General features: G+C 61.1%; 1 protein-coding gene across 1 annotated transcript; it reads right to left on the reverse strand.

The window, feature by feature from the left end:
* Positions 1-907: 907 nt before the first annotated feature.
* Positions 908-18050, reverse strand: ADAM11 (ADAM metallopeptidase domain 11). The gene is made up of 26 exons (XM_054592935.1): positions 17971-18050; positions 17326-17501; positions 8987-9063; positions 8745-8811; positions 7639-7724; positions 7476-7551; positions 7016-7082; positions 6880-6947; positions 6449-6523; positions 6302-6373; positions 5928-6094; positions 5328-5412; positions 5117-5207; positions 4933-4984; positions 4340-4439; positions 4185-4256; positions 3974-4066; positions 3584-3664; positions 2992-3042; positions 2823-2886; positions 2502-2601; positions 2164-2283; positions 1904-2072; positions 1700-1814; positions 1522-1612; positions 908-956 (listed from the first exon to the last, which is right to left on the reverse strand). The coding sequence occupies exons 1-26, from the start codon at positions 18035-18037 to the stop codon at positions 908-910; spliced, it is 2331 nt and encodes a 776-aa protein (XP_054448910.1). The 5' UTR covers positions 18038-18050.

Consider the following 18050-nt stretch of genomic DNA (forward strand, 5'->3'; position numbering starts at 1 on the left):
TCTCCCTAAGTCCCAGAGAGCTAAAACCCTGTCCAGCTGCCTGGTTTTGAGGAAGGGCCATCCCAGGCCACGCCCACTGGAGCATCCCTCTAGCCCTCCCCCCACACTAGAGCTGTGGCAACCTGTGATGATGGAAGCTACATTCACACAGGGAGAGTGGGTGTGCAAGGCCAAAGCCGCATGAGGTGGGGTGGGGGACCATGAGGGAAATGCCCCAGGCCTGGTCCACCCTGGTGGTGTGAAGGGCAGGGCCACAGCCCCCCACCCAAACCCCTGTGGGGCCAGGATTTGAAAGGCTTGGGCCCGGAAGACATTGCACGGCGCCTCCCTCCATGGCTGGGTGGGGGCAGCTTCCCGGTCCTGGGCTGAGACGTGGGTGCCAGGCTTGGAGGGAGGGGGCGTGGCACTTAGGCCCCTCCAGACCTGGAAGGGAGAGGGGGCACCGGGGAAGTATGTGAGGCAGGGCCCAAGGAAAACCCCACAAGCTGCGCCCCAGGAGGTCAGTGCTGGGCCCTGGAGGCAGCAAGTCACAGGCTGGCCAGGGAGGGGATCTGAAGGAAAGTCAGACAGCAGGGACATGAAAGACAAAACAAATGGGATGCGGAGGTAGGCTCCCTTCCGGGGACCTGGATGGGCAGGGCACCGCCCTGGGGTCCACCTGGCCCGGACTGGTCTGGCCATAGGAGGGGCAGGAGCCCACGGATCAGGGCCCGAGGGGATGGCTGGGCAAGAGGAAGAGGCAAGGGCAGGCTGAGGACTCTCCTCCGGCAGTGGGGCTCGCCCCGCTGTGGTGACATCAACGACAGCAGTGGGGGGGGGGGGGGGGACCAGCCCTTAGCTCCCATCAACAGAAGGCAGGTGACAAATGAGATGGAGACGGACAGTGGGAGGGATGATGTGGCAGGCATCACACTGCCCCCTGCTGGGTCGGGTCATACCTTCCTCGCCGGATGTTTCTTCAAGAGCCAAGGAGAGGACAGGCAGAGAGAGAAAGAAAAAGAAACCATCTGTGCTTGCCAGGGGTCCTCCGGCCTGGACACTAATGACAAGCCCAGAGAGAGGAACCCGGCTTTGAGTCTTGACTCTATAACTAACTCTCTGTGTGACCCTGGGCTTCGGGTCCCTGCTTGGCACACCGAGGGTTTTAGACCAGCTCCAGAGCCCTAGACTCGGGTGCCCAGAACACAGGCTGGGTGGGGCCTAGCGGGAGGGCACAGGCCCTGTCTTGGGCAGTCTGCTCAGCTCCCCTCTGCCTGGATCACACAGAAACACAGCTGGGCCCCGTTGTCTCATTTCACAAGAGGAGCTGGAAATCAGCATCGTTAATGTAAAACCTCTGGGTTTTTAAAGTGTGAGCAACTAATTATTTTAAATGTTAAAACTAGGCCTATGGCCGGCTTGGATCGTGATGTGCAAGCTCTCATTTAGCTAACCTCTCAGAGAGGCCCCTCAGCTCCAACAGCCTGGGGTTGTAGTAACCCCAGAACACCAGGGGGTAACGGGGGCGTGAGTGTCTCTTACTTAAATCCCCAGCCCGTGCCGCCCAGGACGATGGCTGCAACCAGGACAGCCCCGGCGATGGAGCCGATGATGATGTTGGTGCCACTGGGACCTGGGAAGGAGGGCAGGGAGTGGTTGGCAGGGGCAGGCATGGCAAAGGGAAAGAGACAGAGCCCCACCCGGACGGCACCAGCCTCACCCTTATATTTCTCCGTCTCCCCGGTAGGCGGAGATGTGGGCAGGGGGTTGTGGATACTGCAGTCTTTGCCTGTCCAGTCTGGCTGACAGATGCACTTCCCTTCGTTGCTGCAGACCTAGAGGTGAGGTGGGGCCAGTCAAAGTAAGCAGGGCTCTGTCCCCTCTTGTAAGCCCCTCCTGCCATCCCTGGCTTCCAGGCACCCACCCCATGGTGGGAGCAGATGCGGCGCTCCCCGCTGCCTGGGCAGGTGCTGAAGTTGAAGGCAGAGGCTGGCAGGCAGCGGTGATCCAGGCACAGCATGTTGGGCCCACAGGCCGTGCCATCCTCCACGTAGCTCAGGTCCGAGCCATCGGCCAACTGCACGTGGCCACCCCTGGGGAGACAGCACAGCCAGCCTCCACCCATGCCCCTTACCCCATGACAGCTGCAACCTCCCCTTCTCCGGCCATGGTCCCAGCCAACACCTGCAGTCCAGCTCCTTGCCCTGGTGGTAGAAGGTGACACTGCTGATGTCTCCTCCTAGGTCCCCCAGCCGAGGAGCTCCAGAGATGTTGACGCAGAGGAGGAAGCCACAGAGCACATCCCTGTTGGGGCAGTGTGGAGACAGTGGGCCCCACATCTGACCTCTGACCCAACGACTAAACTTGAATTTGTCCTTTCCCCACACTCATGATTTTTTACATATTCTCCCATCGGGACTCACGGGCACTTCCTAGAAGAACCTACTGCTCCATCTCTGAAAAAAAGAAAAAACCCAGGCCCCATCTCTGGAGAGGCTCAACCAGGAGCTTTGGCAACTCACTGTTTATTGCACTGGATCCAACCTGACCCCTTGCGCCCACAGTTCCCACGCTCTGTCCCCTCCACATTCAGCTTCTCGTAGCAGAAACGATCAGCAGCCACTGTAAGGAGATGATGTGAGTGAGGTGTCACCCCAGAACCCACCCCAGGACCTCAAGCCTGCACCCCCAACACTCCGGCTGACCCCAGTCCAGCTGGGTCCCCGAGAGCTTGGAGAGCCATATATTTGGTGGAGGGTATATTTAGCCAGAACCTGCTGCCTCCCCAGATTCTTGATTCTGGGTCCTCTGGAGTCCCTTCTCCCACTCCTAGCCAGACTCACCATGGCCCCAAAGGGCCTGGCACTGCCGGTCCCGGGTTTTGCAGCGACCTCCATAGCAGCGGCCCTAAAGGACAAACAGGAGACAAAAGGTCTGAGTGGTCACAGTGGAGACAACAAACTGTACTGAGCCAGAAGCTACAAGAGGGAGGAGCCCCCAGAACCATCGTACCTGTTCATGGTCACAGTAGTAACCGTCCAGCTTGTGTAGGTTAGGGGGGCACTGCAGAGAGAGGAGCTGGGCTGAGCAGAGCAACCCCAGGACTGAGAGGTGAGGCTGGCCCCAGGGAGGAAAGAAGGGGCAGGCTAATACTCCCCAAGGGGGCGCTAGCGTTCAGGGCTCTTCCACTTCAAGATCAAAAGACCTGCATTGGAACTCAGACCACACAGGTCAGCAAGTCCCATAGCCTCTCCCGTCTCCCTGTTCCATGCACCTACTTCCCAGGGCTGGGAAAATTGAATGCCTGGCACGTAAGAAGGACTTAAGAGATGTTAACTAATATTATCATCTATTCCTATTCCTAGCACGCACCAGGACCAGCCAGGTGCTGTGAACACCAACAAGACTACAAACATGATTGAAGGAGTAAAGCCAGAAGGCACAAACAACCCCTTTTCAGATGAAGTAACAGGTTAATCAGCGGCGGCGATGCCAGCAGAGGAGCTGAGGGGCGCGAAGAACAGTGGTCACCCGGCAGAGTCAAAACGATAGGGACAGGGGTTGCCCCGCCCGGGGTTCCGCAGGGCGGCCAGGCCGGGCGGACCTGGCTCGAGTCGCCGGTGCAGGTCTCCGCGATGTCGCACTCGTTCACGGCCTCTCGACAGGACACACCCCGCGGTTCGTACTGAGGAAGGGATGCGTTTCAGGGCTCAGGCACGGACCCAGCGCTCGCCAGCCTCCTCGGCTCCGCCCCCAATCCTGCTTACAGTTCCGCCCCTCAGCGCTTCCCGACAGGTGCCCCGCCTTCAACAGGGCCCCTCACGCCCCGCCCTTTTCCTCCCCATTGGCTCTTTCTTCGAGCCAAGCCCCGCCCCCCAATTTGCTCTGCCTCCAGCTACTCCTCCTCTCTAAATCCCGCCCCTTATCACACTGTCAGCAGCTGGGTTCCTGCTGGTCCCGCCTCCTCCCCGCTGCAGCGGTGGGTCCCCTTCACCTTGCAACGGCGACAGCAAAGCCCGTCGCTGCACATGGCGTCGTGAGTCAGGGTGCATTTCTTGCAACAGTTCCCGCCCGCTCGGCTGCACTCCTGAGGGACGTGGCGAGAAGGGGAGGGGGAGGTCGGCGAGACCGGATCCTCCTCGCCTAGACGCACCCTCTCACCCACTCCCGCGTCCCGGGCCTCGCATCTGGCACTGGTCACTCACCTGCACAGAGCCGCAGTCACACTCCTCCCCCGCCTCCACGAAGCCGTTTCCGCACTCAGGGGGGTCCAGTAGCTGGACAGGGAAGGAGTGTCGGGAGTCTGACCGGGTCCCTACCCAAGCCCCGTTCCCACGTTCCCTCGCCCTTGGGCTGGTACCTTGAGGGGCTTATTGAAGAGGCAGCTCCCGCCGCCCTCCTGCAGAAACTGATTGTACTCGTCGATGCTGCAGCGCGAGAACTTGCGAGGCAGGTAGAACCTGGGCAGGAATAAGGAGGCGATGCTCCAGGGTCCCAACCGCACCCTCTCCCCAGCCCACTCTCTAGGCCCCTTCTCAAGATTGGGGATAGGCTGCGCTGGGTGAGGATGACTCGCACACCCTATGGAGGAGGCTGAGGATCTATGTGTTCGGAGACTGCACAATAATCCTCACGCCTGCCCCTCAAGCGGGAGTGGGCAGGGGAGTTCTGCAACCTCGGGACTCCGCGAGGCAGAGGTTGGAGCGACTAGGAGCGAAGGTGCCTTCAAACGAGGCTTTGGCGGCGCCCAGTGGCGACAGTGCGCACTACAGTCTGGTCAGTGGAACCTGAGTTCCCCTGCGCAGCGCACTGCAGAAAACTGAGTTTCTTGGAATCCTGAGTGGTTCTGACAGCTAGACCTCTTGAGGCCACCAAGTCCAGACTGTCACCCAGTACTCGCTCTGGGACTCTCCTCACACAAGGCCTTCCCCTGGTTTGTCCCCCCACACTCACCCAGTGTCCTCCATGATGCAGCCCAGCCAGTTGTCCGGACACTTGCAGTCCCCTGAGAGGTGAGCCAGGTGTATGTAAGAGAGGGTGGATGACGGCCCCATCCCACAGACACCCTCTTCAGTCCTGGAGCTGCTGGGTGGGGGTCTAGGCTGGTGATGGGGCTACATGGGATCTTCGTTGATACCTGCTGAGCTCCGGTGTTTATTCCACATCATGCCCAGATTCTGCCCCAGGGTCTGGGCCAGAGTCACCGCCATGGCGCCCATGTTGTCGTACTTGGGGTGAGAAAGATGGGGCACAAAGATGTCTACACCCTTTCAAAAGGCACAGGGCTCATGCCCTTAGGAGCCCCTCTCCCTCCCGCCCCTCCCCAGCTGAGTCCCCACACCGCTCACCTCATTCACACCCCCACCCCTGGAGAGAGAGCAGATGCCTCCCACGTAGGCAGCCCCACTGCTGGTGCTTTGGAAAGTCCTGCCCCTGGGAGGGAGAGGGTTGTCAGGAGACCCTCCTTCCCTACCCAGAGAGGCCCCCTGGCTGTGAGGGAGAGCCCTTCTTTAGGGAGGGAGTAAGGAGCAGGCCCCTTCGTGTCAGCCTGTGCGATCGCAGGCAAGCCCCTTCCCCTTTTGGGATTTGTTTGCCCGTAAACCAGATAAGAGGTTCCCATTAGATCATCTCTAATTGCACGGGCCTATCATCAGATTTCTTCCCCTACCAGGAAGGGACGCCAGGACAGTGTGAAAGGGAAGAGGGAACGCAGGGAAGGCGACGGGCCGGAGGCGATGGCAAAGGTGGCCAGAGGTGGGGAAAAGGTGCATCAGCTTAGGGTGCAGGGGAGGGAGCCCAGCCTGTGGCACGTGCCTGGGGCAAGTACAAGATAAAACCGACCAGCCCCAAAACCCGCAAGAGCACCTGGCACAGAGCAGGTGTTCAATAACCCTGAACAATGCGGCCGCCAGCAGGGGCGGGCGGGACGCATGGGGTGGGGAACTCACGAGAAGAGGTGGGTGGCATCGCTGGGCTCAGGCAGGCCCTCCCGCCTATAGACCATGAGCCGGGCCAGGGTCTCCAGGAGGTCATCCTGCACCTGGATCTTGTCCCCATCTGCCCATGTTTCCATGGCAACCAGCACTATCCGGGTATTGAGCTGCTCCTTGTACATCTGAGCCCAGACGGGAGAAGGTGGGGAGAAGGCTGGAGGGTGGGCGTGGGTGTGGGGGGATAGGGCTGGAGAAGGGTTCCAGTTTGTGCCTCCAGGAAGTGGGGGGGTCACTGGCGGACAAAGCCCTGAAGGGCTCACCCCAAGGATGTATGCGGCCGGGTGGGGAGTTTCGGGTGATAAGGGAGTGGGAGGGGGAGGGTTGCTCACCACATCTGCCAGGTTCACCACAGACTTGGCAAAGTTGCTGGTGAGGACCACTGACTGTCGCATCTGCTCGAACTGGAGAAAGAGTGGGTGGAGGGCGAGGCTGCCTCCGGCCCCTCCTCCCCGAGTTGCCCTCAGCCGGGAACTTACCAGCTGGTGGTCGTTGATCACGATCAGCTCCACATACTTCGTCTCGCTGTGCACTGTGGGGTGTCCCCGGCGGACCTGGCAGGGGGTGGGCACTTGGAATCAGTCCCCTCCATGCCTCGCGTCATGGCCAAGCCATGGACAGATTTAGGGGGCCGGACTCCAGCCAGGAACAATGCCAGACCCCCACTGGTGGGGACAGCCCTCCCCATCCTTGGTGTAAGGGAAGGCAGCCCCTGTTAGCCCACCACGGGGACGTGTGTAGACGCTGGCACTAGAGAGTGGGGTGGCGGGGCTTCCTCCCAGAGACGGTTCCCTGGCCCCCGCCACATCGGTCCGAGCTCCCCTGTGCCCCAGCCATGGACAGGGGCGTCCTCTTGCTCTGGACCACAGCCTGAGGTCTCTGCAGCCCGAGGTCTGTGCGGGCCCCGTACCTGCCTTTTCCTTCTCAGCCTCGGCCGGTTCGGAGGAGCAGAACGGGCAGGGGCAGCGAACAGGCAGTCTGGAGGAAGGGACAGGTGAGGGGAGGCACAGCCAGTCCCCTCCCCAGCCCCACTTTTCCTCCTTTACCTGGTTCCCTGCATCTGGTGGGGGCTGGGAGGAGAGAGGTCCGGTAAATGAGGTGGGGAAGGGGCCCCTGCAATGGGGAAAAATTAGTTCCTGTAAGGCTCACAGGCCTGCCCGGGGCCCAGCTGGGAGGGTGCGGGGTGGGAGGAGACAGCTCCACTGTTCCCCTTCCCCACCTCAGAGTGACCCAGAACTGGCCAGGGCTCCCGTATCAGATCTGATCTCCCAGATGCTCAGATTCCAGGGTCAAGACCTGAGGGCGCCCCTTGAGAAGGGGGCGCAAAGGACACTGGAGCCCAATGGCAGGTTACCTGGGGGACATCGGAGCTAGGGGCACAGCGAGAGGGAACCAGAGCTGGGGTCACGGAGGGCAGGGAGGCTGAGGTTACCAAGGCAGGAGGAGGAGGGGGCAGTGCCAGGGAAGAACCAGGCGGGGCTGTCGGAGGGCACAGCGAAGGCTCACCTGGGGGGCTTCCCGAGGCCCGGCCATCTCCCGGGGTTCCACGATGTAGGTGAAGTTCCCATCAGAGAAGACCCCGCTGCAGAGAGAGACACGCAGCTCCCCACTGTCCCCAGGCCCAGGGTCGGAGGCTTTTACAGGCTGCCCTGCCCCGCCCCATACTCACTGCAGCCCCTGGCAGGTGGAGAGAGCGGCGAAGGAGTACGGGTTCCCTCGGAGCTTGCCCTGGTAGTAGCAGTGGTCTCCAGCCCCCTGGAGGAGCAGAATAGAAGTGGGCATGCGCCCTGCGCTGGCGTGAAGGCAGGGAGACAGATGAGGGCCGCCGGCTGTGCTGGTGCGCAGGCGGCTGCCGTCCTGGGCGCGCCTGGGATCTATAGCCAGGCTCTGCTCTGGGCTGGGCCCCTAACTGCTGTTTCACCCTGGGCGGGGGTGGTTTCCTAGCCCTCTTCGGGCCCCCCTGCACCTTGCCTACAAGGTGAGGCAGTTGGACTACAGCAGTGGGTCTTAGCCGTTTGTTGGGGCTGATGCAGGGACCCCAGGCTCCTTTGAGAATAACTAGCATCCATACAGCACCGACTATGTGCCTCGCACTGTTCTAAGCACTTACCATGGACAGTCTCAATTAGATGAATGTTATACACTCACCCCAACACACACACACAATTTCACACCCAGTGTGTTCACAGACACCACTGCCTCAGCGGGCCGCCCCCGGACACGTGGTCTGTGCCTGGGGAACGGCGAGCAGCATGTGTCCTCCTGGTCCCGGCTCCTGGGTCTGAGGGGACCAGCAACCCCTCCCCGCTGCTTCCTGCAGAATTACTTGTGCTCCAGTTACTGAAAGTGTGGGGGAGGGGAGAGGCTATTTATAGACACTCATTCATCTTTGCGGAGCCCCTGGGCCTCTCGGACCCTGTCTTCCCAAGTGGCCAGGAATTCCCAGGCACTTGGTGCTGAGTAAGAGGACATTCCCCCACCTGCCCCCTTCCAGAATGTCTGGGCCTGGAGCAGGGACAGTGCTTGGCTGCCTCCATGCCGGGCAGGGCGGCTTCCTGGGGTCACGCGTCAGGAGCTGGGCAAGGGGAGCTCAGGGCTCCGCACTCCCTTTGACATGCCACCGCAACTCCGACCCTCAAGACCTCCAAGCGGGGGAGAGATGGGGGGTTCTCAGGGTCTGGGCCCATCCCAAGTGTAAAGAACACCCCAGGCCCCACCTCCAGGGGCCTCCTGTCTCTTCATTCCACCTCCCTGTCCCCTTCCAAAGGTACTCACAGTGCTATGCTGGGTTGTGCCCTCCCGGCTGAAATGGCGCTCCACGTATTTAGAGGAGAGGAGGTGACTGGAACAGAGTGGACGGGAGGAAGGACGGGGCACTCGTGCGACTGGGTCAAGGTTGGGTCCCACCCCGGCCCAGTCTCCCCCCCAGCCCCCGCCCCGCTTCCCAGAAGCCACGTCCAGGCGTGCCTTGCCCCCCCATCCGCAGCTCTTCCTCCCAGGCTCAAGGCCGCACTCACTGGTTCAGCTCCAGGTCCAGAGTGAAGTTGGAGTTGAAGGCTGGGATGACGAAACTCACCTGGGCCAGGTGCACAGGCTGGGGGTGGGGAGAGGGCAGAGGGAGGGTCACCCTGGGGAGGCCTGAAGGTGGGACTTGGGGAAGTCCCAGAACAGAGTAGCCGCAGGGAAGGGAGGGAGGGCCCAGTCCAGCAGCTGCAAGGATCATTGGTTCGGGGGAAGGATGCTTTGCGCAAGGCCTTGTTCCTTTCCTGGGGGTAGCGGCAGGGCGCACACACCGGGGCACCACCCACTCTGCCCTCCGGGTAAGGGCACGTGAGCAGCATAGGGGGCAGATGCTAGCCCGGCCTCCCAGGGGCAGCGTCTGGGAGCAGCCGGGACGGAGAGGGACAGCTTGGCCTGCCCACTGCCTGAGGCCAGGCCCTCGCTGCTGTGGACAGGGCCACCCCACCCTCAGGCAGACTAAAGGGGGACCCTGAGAAGCATTATGGGACAGGGTGAACAGGAGCTGGGGTACAGTATGACCCTGGGGACCTGCTGAAGCAGCTGCCTTCCTTCCCCCAGCCTCAATGCAAGGAGGAGACCTCAGGCTCGCAGACAGGGGTGGAGTGGGTTGCGATATTGGAGGGTGCCTGGAAGCTGGGGTGATGGGCAGATGCCATCCTTCTCAGGACGGAAGCGCTTGGCTCCTCTACCCCCAAATCCATTGCCCTCTACCTCGCCCAAAGTAGCTCATCTTTAATATTTCAATCCCATGGTTAATTTTTAAACACGGAAGTTTTCCTGATAAATTTTTCAGAGGGGCCTTTGCAGTGGGGCTGGGAGGCTCCAGGTTGTCATGACAACGCACCAGGCTGAGCAAGATGGCTGCCCTCCATGGCCTGGGCACCCAGTTGCTGTGGGGGTGGGGACTCCAGACCTGAAGCTAGTGCACCTCCAGGGAAAGCCACCCCAAGAGAAGAAGGGACAGGAGAGTCTGGGTAGAAGGGGTGTTGTCCTCCTCGGCCCCCATGTCCCCACCCAAGCCTCAGGTCCTACAAAAGATCGGGAAGTATGGGAGAGGCGTTGGGGACACTGGAGGCTTCTTCCCACCTCTGTCCACTCAAGAAGACTGAAGCCAGGCCCCCGGATGAGGGTCCCGCCACCATGCCATGCAGCTGCGAGAAATTTTTTGCCTTTCTCTTGGGGGCAGCAGGTTGCAGAATGGAAGGGAGACCCGATATCATGAAATCCCACAGTCCTGTGCTAGTTGGCCTCCTCATCAACCACGCAGATTTCCACTGAGCGGTTATTAGGTACCTGGCACTATTCTCAATGTTTTGCAAGTATTATCATATGTGATCTTCACAATAACCCAACGGAGTAGATGCTACTGTTACCCTTATCTGACAGATGGGAAATTGAGGCACAGAGCTGCTAACTTGCCCAAGGTCACACATCTAAGAAGTGGTAGAGCTGGGATTCGATTCAAGCAAATCAGCTTCCAGGGCCTAAGGTGAGGTAAGAGAGAAAATGGCCAAGTGTCCATGCAAGGCCTTGGGACGGGGGGTGAGGTGGGGGCAAAGGGCCAGCGCCCAGGTGTGCAGCCCTCTGCGCCTCAAGGACACTGACTCACCCCATCCCAGGCTGACTGAAGTTCCAAGCTCCGTCCTGAGCCCCTAGAGCATTGATCAGACTTGAAATAGAAAGTCAAGGACAAGTCACTGCTTCCCTCTCCTCCCCACTGGCCGGGCCATCCTGGTCTCCCTCGGCTCTCGGGGTTTGCACTCTCTGCGGTCCCCTGCTCTCGGGTCTGATTCTGCTTGTTCCTTCTGCCCCCCACCCCCGGTGACAAGCCCTGTCCCCACCCCCACACTGGCCAGCAGCCTGTCCAGGCTTCTTGCCCTGATGTCACACTCTCTGGCCGTGCAGCCTCAGGGATGATCCAGCAACCTCTCTGAGCCTCAGACTGTCCCAGAGAACAGGAGACGCTAAGCCCAGATGCAAGGCTGCGAGGCTGGCTGGGGCGGTGGAGGTCATCCTGGGCCTGGAGAACCTGGGCAGAGGTGGCCCTGGCACCGGCAGAATCTTCTCCACCCAGGAAGTGGGCGAGCTGACCCACCCGGCCTCTCCCCTCTCTGTGCAGAGCAAGCCAACCCCACTCTGAGGAAAGCCTAGACTGATGGGGAGTAAACACCAGGTCCTCTCTGGCCCCAACACTCCCTGCCCCCACCAGAGGCAGTGGGAGGAAGAGGAGGGAGACCGAATAGCTGGGCAGGTGTGTCTGGCCCACCCGAGCAGGGGGTGGGGAGACACAGCGGGGGATTCCCTGCCTGAAGGATGAGAAAGGCCAGGCGAACCCACCTCGGTTCCCAGGGTCTCTATACACGAGGTGCCTGGCCGGGGGCTCCTGCTGGCCTTGGGGCCCTAAGGCTCGCCAGCCAAGCCTCAGGCCCCTGTTTCATCAGAGCCAAACTGCTCCTGCCCCTGACCTGCCCCTGACTTCCCCCACTCCCTCTCAGCCCTTCCCTTGGGAGCCTCTCCCATCCCTGGTCATCCGCCCTCCTCTGGACCCAGCTGAGCGCAGCTGGTGACCAGCCAGCTGGGCCTCAACCCCGTGGCCCTGCTCTCGCCTCTTGCCCTCTTGTTCCCAGCCATCCAGCATTCATGTGCCCCGGCTCACTTGATCTCAACCTGCCCAGGACGTCTGGTGCTCATTTTACAAATGCCAGGCCGAGGCGCAGGGAGAGACACTTGGAGGTGACCGGCCCGGGGCCACGCTGGGGAGGTGCAGGGTCAAGGCTCACTCTCGGGCTGGGGTTTGTGTCTACCGCGGCAGCTGCGGCACCTGGCTGGAGTGACCATGCCCTCCCCAAGCCTTCCCTGTCGCCAACTCGTCCATCCCCCAGGCACCTGCTTGTGCCCCGTGTCACACCTGACCAGGTACAGCGTGTAGAGCAGGGCCGCCCAACCTTTTGGCGTCTCTGGGCCACACTGGGGGAAGAAGAGTTGTCTTGGGCCGCACATTAAATACACAAACCCTAACAGAAACTGACGAGCAAAAAAAAAAAAAAAAGGTGTTAAGTCCATTTACGATTTTGTGTTGGGCCGCATTTGTAGCCACCCTGGGCCACGGGTTGGACACCCCTGGAAGGAGGCAAAGATCCCGCTGAAGGTCCAAAATAACAAACACAGGGGCCAGGCCTCCACCCTGGACCAACAGAATCAGTCTTGGGAAGGAAGAGACAAAAGATGCTAAACACCCTAAACAATCTCAACATCCAGGCACTGTCCCCAGATAAACACCCTGAGTCTCTCCTCCCGAACCTCCGCCTCCTGCCATGGCCTCCTCCTCCCCACCCCCTTCTGCAGAGCCTGCACCCACCGACCCCCAGGGGCAGCGGCCCCCTCTACCCCTGCGCCGTGAGGCAGCTCTGCACATCCTGCCTCTGCTTTTCACACGGGCCACTGGGCCACGTCAGTCCCCGGGAGCGCAGGCTCCTCGTCTTTTCCCTGCTGGGGCTCCACGCTCGCGTTGAGTGGAGAGGCATCAGAAGGCCTGAGTGAGCTGCTTCATCTCTCCGAGCCTCCGTTTCCCCATCAGTGAAATAGGGTGGTTGTGAGGATGAAATGAAAACTCTTTTTAAATGTGTTATTATCACAAGGATTAGTGACAAGAATCAATGAAAAGAAAAAAGTGTAGAAGGTCCAGCTGAACAGAGCTTTGAGGAACTGGACAAACTGCATGAGCTGGGTGGTGGCAGAAGGGGAGGGGCCAGAGAAGCAGGGGTCCCACCTGGGAGAAACCCCTCACCCAGCAGCTGCCCCCCAAGATGCAGCGCGCCTGCACTTATCCCCTGGGCCGCGGGCGTCCCAGGCAGAAGAACTGGGTGAATTTCTTTTTTCTCTTTCTTTGCTGTCATTTTTTAATTTAATTTAATTTAATTTAATTGTTTTTGGATTGATTTTAGAGAGAGAAAGATGGAGAGAGCGCGAGGGAGAGACACTGATTTGCTGTTGCGCGAATTTACGCATTTATCGTTGATGCGGTATGTGCCCTGCCTGACTTGTGGATCGAACCCGTAACCTTGTTGTATCAGGACAACGCTCTGAACACCTGAGCTACCTGGCCAGGGCCTTGGATGAATTTCTGATAACTGGATTTGACCTACATTTTTGAGGACAGTCACTTTTTTTACAGGGTCACTAGTCCTTCTGAAAACAGACTCTGGGCAGCTGGGCCCCTCCAGGCTGCCAGCAGGGCCCTTGTGGAGGTCAAGGCCACAGGCTGGAGTCTGGCTGGAGGAGCAAGTCTCCTGCCCACGTTGTCACCCTGAACTCCACCCAGAGCCTGACAGGCAACCCCCAAAAGTCCTGGCTCCTGTTTCAGGCACCCGGCCCTCATGCCGGCGCCGAGCCGCATCCATCAGGAGGGAGCGCGGGCACTGAACACCTGCCCCTGCCAGATCCCAGGTAGGACGCCTGCATAGCCCTTGTCTCCCCTGATCCTCACAGCAGCCGCGGCTGGAGTGATGACTGTTATCTCCATTTTATGGGTGGGAAGGTGGGGTTCAGGGGCATCAAAGGCTCACCCAGGCCACTCACTCAGAAGCGGCGGAGCTGGGGCCCACTGAGGCTGTCCCACCCAAAGCCACATGCGCGGCCTTTCAGACAGAAGGAGTTTAGCCTCCTGTGTGAACCTGTCTCTGCGCAGCCTCACGGCAGGGCTCAGCTCACAGCCCGCGCCGGGCAAGCCGAGCCCAGCACAAACCCCAGCCCTGGCTCCCAGCCATCGGCCCCAGGACACCCTCCCACCTCCAATCTCAGGACAGCTCTGCGACCTTTGCTGCAGAGACCACGCGTGGCCTTGGCCCTGTTGGGGCACCAGGACTCCCGGCAAAGACCCTGTGGTTCCCTGCCCCTGACTGCCATCCTGCAATGGTTGGGGACTCGGTCTTGCCCAGTTGTCCCCCACCCCTCTGCAGGAAGAAGACACAAATGCTGTAGCACATGTCTTCAACGGAGGGCTTCCAGGGTGGCATTTCCAGTAAATGCTGGTCTGGGTGGTTCTCCCAGGAGCTCAGCCCAGCGACTGAGGTCCCCTCTCCTAGCTTGCTCAGGGGAGGGCCTGCCCCCCGGGCCTGGGACCCCACACACAAGCTGCCCTATTCTCTCACCCACACCTGCCCTCTCCTCGGTTCTGAAGGAGCCTGGGTTTCCCAGCAGCAGGTGCAGCCCACGTAGCAGCTTCATGTGGATTGGAAAAAGGGCCCCCTCAGAATGCCCGCAGCCCCACGAGCTCACAGATTTGATTCGCCCCACTTGCCCGGGGCGCCCCTGTATCCTGGACAACCAGCCTCTGGCGCACCGCGGCCCTGCTTGTCCTCCCGCCTCAGCCCGCAGTGCAGGCTCCCTGCGGCCGCGGGCTCCTGCGCTTCCAGGAGCTCCCACATCTCTGGGCTGCAGGCCCCCCCGTCCCCGCTTCCATACTGGACAGGAGTGAGGTGCTGAGAGCCATGGCAGAGAGGACAAAGGGCCCCTGTGCCCCTCTTCCCTTTACCCCTGAGCGAGAGGCAGACAGTGCGCTGGTTACAAGCGCCGCCCCAGGTATTACTGGTCTTGACTCTGGTACTTCAATGCTGTGCGGCCTGGGGCAGTTACTTCTCTTCTCTGGGCCCGTTTCGCCGCGTGCAACACGGGAATGGTAATAGCCCCACCCCCTGGAGCTGTGATGAGAATGAAGTTCACACACGTGAAGGCAGAAGACCGCCTGCACAGGCGGGTCCCCCCCTCCCCATACACTGCAATCTCTCTAGCGTCTGACTCCTTCCGGCCACCTTCCCTCTCGGCCCCCCTCACAAAAGCCAGGAGTCCTCACACACCAAGCCCTCCCCTGTCACCACCTCCTGGCCGAGGGTGAGCTGAGATGATTATCATCATCCTGGTTTTAGGATGGGCTCAGGAAGGCGCCACGACCAGCCCAAGGCCAGAGCAGGTTAACACCCCCAGGCCCCACCACCCCCGCCCCGCCAGGCAGCCTGTGCCCCCTGACTTGCCGTGTGACCCACAGCAGATGGAGATCTCGCTGCTGACCCATCACTTCGCTTGGCCTGAGGTCCTAAATCAGAGCAATAACTTCAGCAAAGCCCAGCAGCCCCAAGGTGGGGCATTCCCTGCTGGGACACTAGGGCTCAGCATCAGCCCCGAGGCCCTGAGGCCAGAGCGCTGCAGGGAGGGAGGCCCAGCGGGAGGTGCGGGCCGCAGCGGCTCCTTCCGGTGGGGGCGAATATTCTGGACGTGGCTTCTGTCTCCCTTGGCCTTCCGTCCTGCACCGGCGGAGGTTGGGGACCTCCCCCCGTGCCAAAATCCAGAGCCCCTGGAGGCAAGAGGAAGTACCTTGTCTTGGAAAAAAATCATTCCACTGCTTAAGATCTGATTGGACTTTGAGCAAGTTACTGAACTTCTCTGAGCCACAGCTGGCTCATCTGCAACATGGGCAGACAAAAGTTGTGTGCCTTACAGAGCTGTGAGAATTCTGCCCGAGGGGAAACTGAGGCACAGATGAGGCACAGCCTGTGAGTGAGTTCCCTGGGAGGCTGCAGCGGAGTAACTGGGAAGACTCAGTCCCAGAGAACCCCCGCCCCCGCCAGGCACTGGAGGTGACCCCGGCCTCGCAGGCCCACAGAACCCCCGCCCCGCCCCCTCAGGCACTCCCTTGGGCAAATTCAGGCTCGGTTACCACCATACATCACACGGGGACATATGCCCCCCGCCCACCCAGCAGAATGACACCCAAAGAGGCTCCCCGTGTAGAGGACTTGACCCACCCAGTCCAACTGCACCCGCCCAGCTGTCACCACACTGTCACAGGCCCCGCTACACCCCCAGCAGCCCCCCTTTCGGGCGGACTACGCTGAAGGAGTACCCACTCTTCCTCCCTGCCTGGCCCTACACTCCCCCTTCCCTCTGTCCTCTGATCCCACCAGCAGCATCAGTCCAGCCTCTTGTCTGGAGCCCCCCGAAGCACCAGACGGGGGGTCCTCGCAGCCAGGCCCTGTGCTCAGCTCCCAGCCAACACAGCCTGAGGGTGCCCAGTTCACAGGTCAGGGGACACTAGGGAAGAGTCGGACTAATGGCCACACCCAGCCAGGACACCTCATGCCTGGCCCTGGCACTGTCCCTGCTGCCCATCTCCCCGTCCCAGGGAGCCTGGGCAGGTGCTGAGGGCCGCCTCCGCCCCTTTCCCTCCCACCCCCGACTCCACACCGCCCAGACCTGCCTGCCTGCTCAGGACCATTAGCCACCCCCTCCCCCTCTGCACTGCCCTGAGAGACGGTCCATCTATTATGCATGCTGCCTTCCTGCTCCATTCCATTTCCCGAGTCCCCCTCCGCACCCCCACAGCCCCCCCCTCTCGAAGGGCTTTTAACCAAGTACATTAGGCAGGCCAGTTGCCAGTCTGACAGATGTCCACAGTGTTAGCCTCCGTTTCCCTCCTTCCTTCCTCTGCCCAGCCGATGCCTCCCACCACTCCCAGAGCTCAGCGGCCCAAACTTCCGAGCCCCCTCTGAGCCTCCTGTACACCTCCTGCCTATTCCTGCCAGGCCCTCAGCACCCCGCCCTCCTCCGCCCCCGCTGGCCTGGCCAACTTTCAACTTCGAGCTCCTGGAGAGCTGAGGCGTGCTGAATGAATATTCCATCTGGGTGATTATTATTCACATGATATTAATTAATTATTAATTGCAATTAATCTCCTTCATTCCCAACCTTCCTCTGGGAGGCAGGAGGAGCCTGGCAACTGAAAGGGACAGGGGGTGGTAGCATTTGTGGGTGCACTTGGGGCCTGGGACCTTTTTTCAAGGCTCCATCCTCAGCGAGGACAGGAAGGAGCACAAGAAGTCTATCAGTGCCGGGGGAAACTGAGGCAGGAGCAAGCACGAAGCTGTTCCAGAAAGGCCCACTAAGTGTGGCTATAGCAAGAACCCAGGAACCCTCATCCCTGACTGGGGTCTCGGCGGCTCCTCCCTGCCCTTATTGCCCTACCCAAGCCCTGTTTGGAGCAAAACCACTTGCTTTGGCAGGAGAGGAGTGGGGGCTGGCAGGAGGCAGGCCGAGGCTGGGCTGAGCCTTGGGCATTTCTGTCCGCTGAGGGCAGGGGATCCCCCGATGATGGAGAGGGCCTGGAGCAGGGCAGGTGGGTGCTCCCATGAGTGGGCTCCAGCATCCACTTGGCAGCCCAGTGTACAAAAGAAGCATCAGGAGCCAGCTGCCTGGGAGGCGCCCCAACCCTGGCTGCCCCTGGCCTCCCATGGGCCCGAAGGCCTGCTCCGGCCCCCTGGTCTCCCCTCTCGGCACCACTCACCGGGCCGCGGGGTGGCTCCTGGCGGACCCTGGTGTCCAGCTGCTGCTTTCGGACCTCTCCCCCGGAGCTCTCCCCAACCAGACGGCTGGGCTCTGTGACCTCAGCAGCTTCTGGGCCCCACAACTGGGGTGAGACCCTCCAACGCAGAGCTCCAGCAGAACCCCGGGTCCCAAGACCTGGGGAGGCAAGGCCAGAGCTGTAGGCAGACGCCCACCGTGGGGCAAGAGACTTGGGAATGGGATGGGCACTCCCACCCCCCACTCTGGCGAGGCTCCTGGAGCCCTGGGGGCTTTGAGGGAGAAGACATGGTGCCCTGCAGGGGGAAGAGTCCGATGGGATGGGGAGGGGGCCAGGAGCTTGCTTCACTCCTGCCCAACTGTCACGACTGCCCCCCCCCCCCCCCCCCGAAACCGCAGAGACCTGCAGAGTCCGCCGGCCAGCGGCAGAGGGATGGCCGAGGAGCGGCGGGCCAGATGGGGACAGGTGGGTGTCCGCACCCTCCCTCCGCCCCCGCCCCCACCCTCCTGCACCCCAGACCGGCTATCACCCCCGAGCACTGCAGGAAAAGGTGGCTGCAGCAGAAACCGCCGCAAAACCCCGGGGCGGGGGCAGGGAAGGGGCGCCGGGCGGGCGGCGGTCACTCACCGGGCGCGGGGAGCAGCGGCAGCAGCAGCAGCAGCGCCGCGACCGCCCAGCGCCGCAGCCGCCTCATGGCTCGTTCATAA

This window comes from Pteronotus mesoamericanus, unplaced genomic scaffold, assembly GCF_021234165.1.
Source record: "Pteronotus mesoamericanus isolate MK-2021 breed Mesoamerican mustached bat unplaced genomic scaffold, CSHL_Meso_final scaffold_408, whole genome shotgun sequence".
NCBI lineage: Eukaryota > Metazoa > Chordata > Mammalia > Chiroptera > Mormoopidae > Pteronotus > Pteronotus mesoamericanus.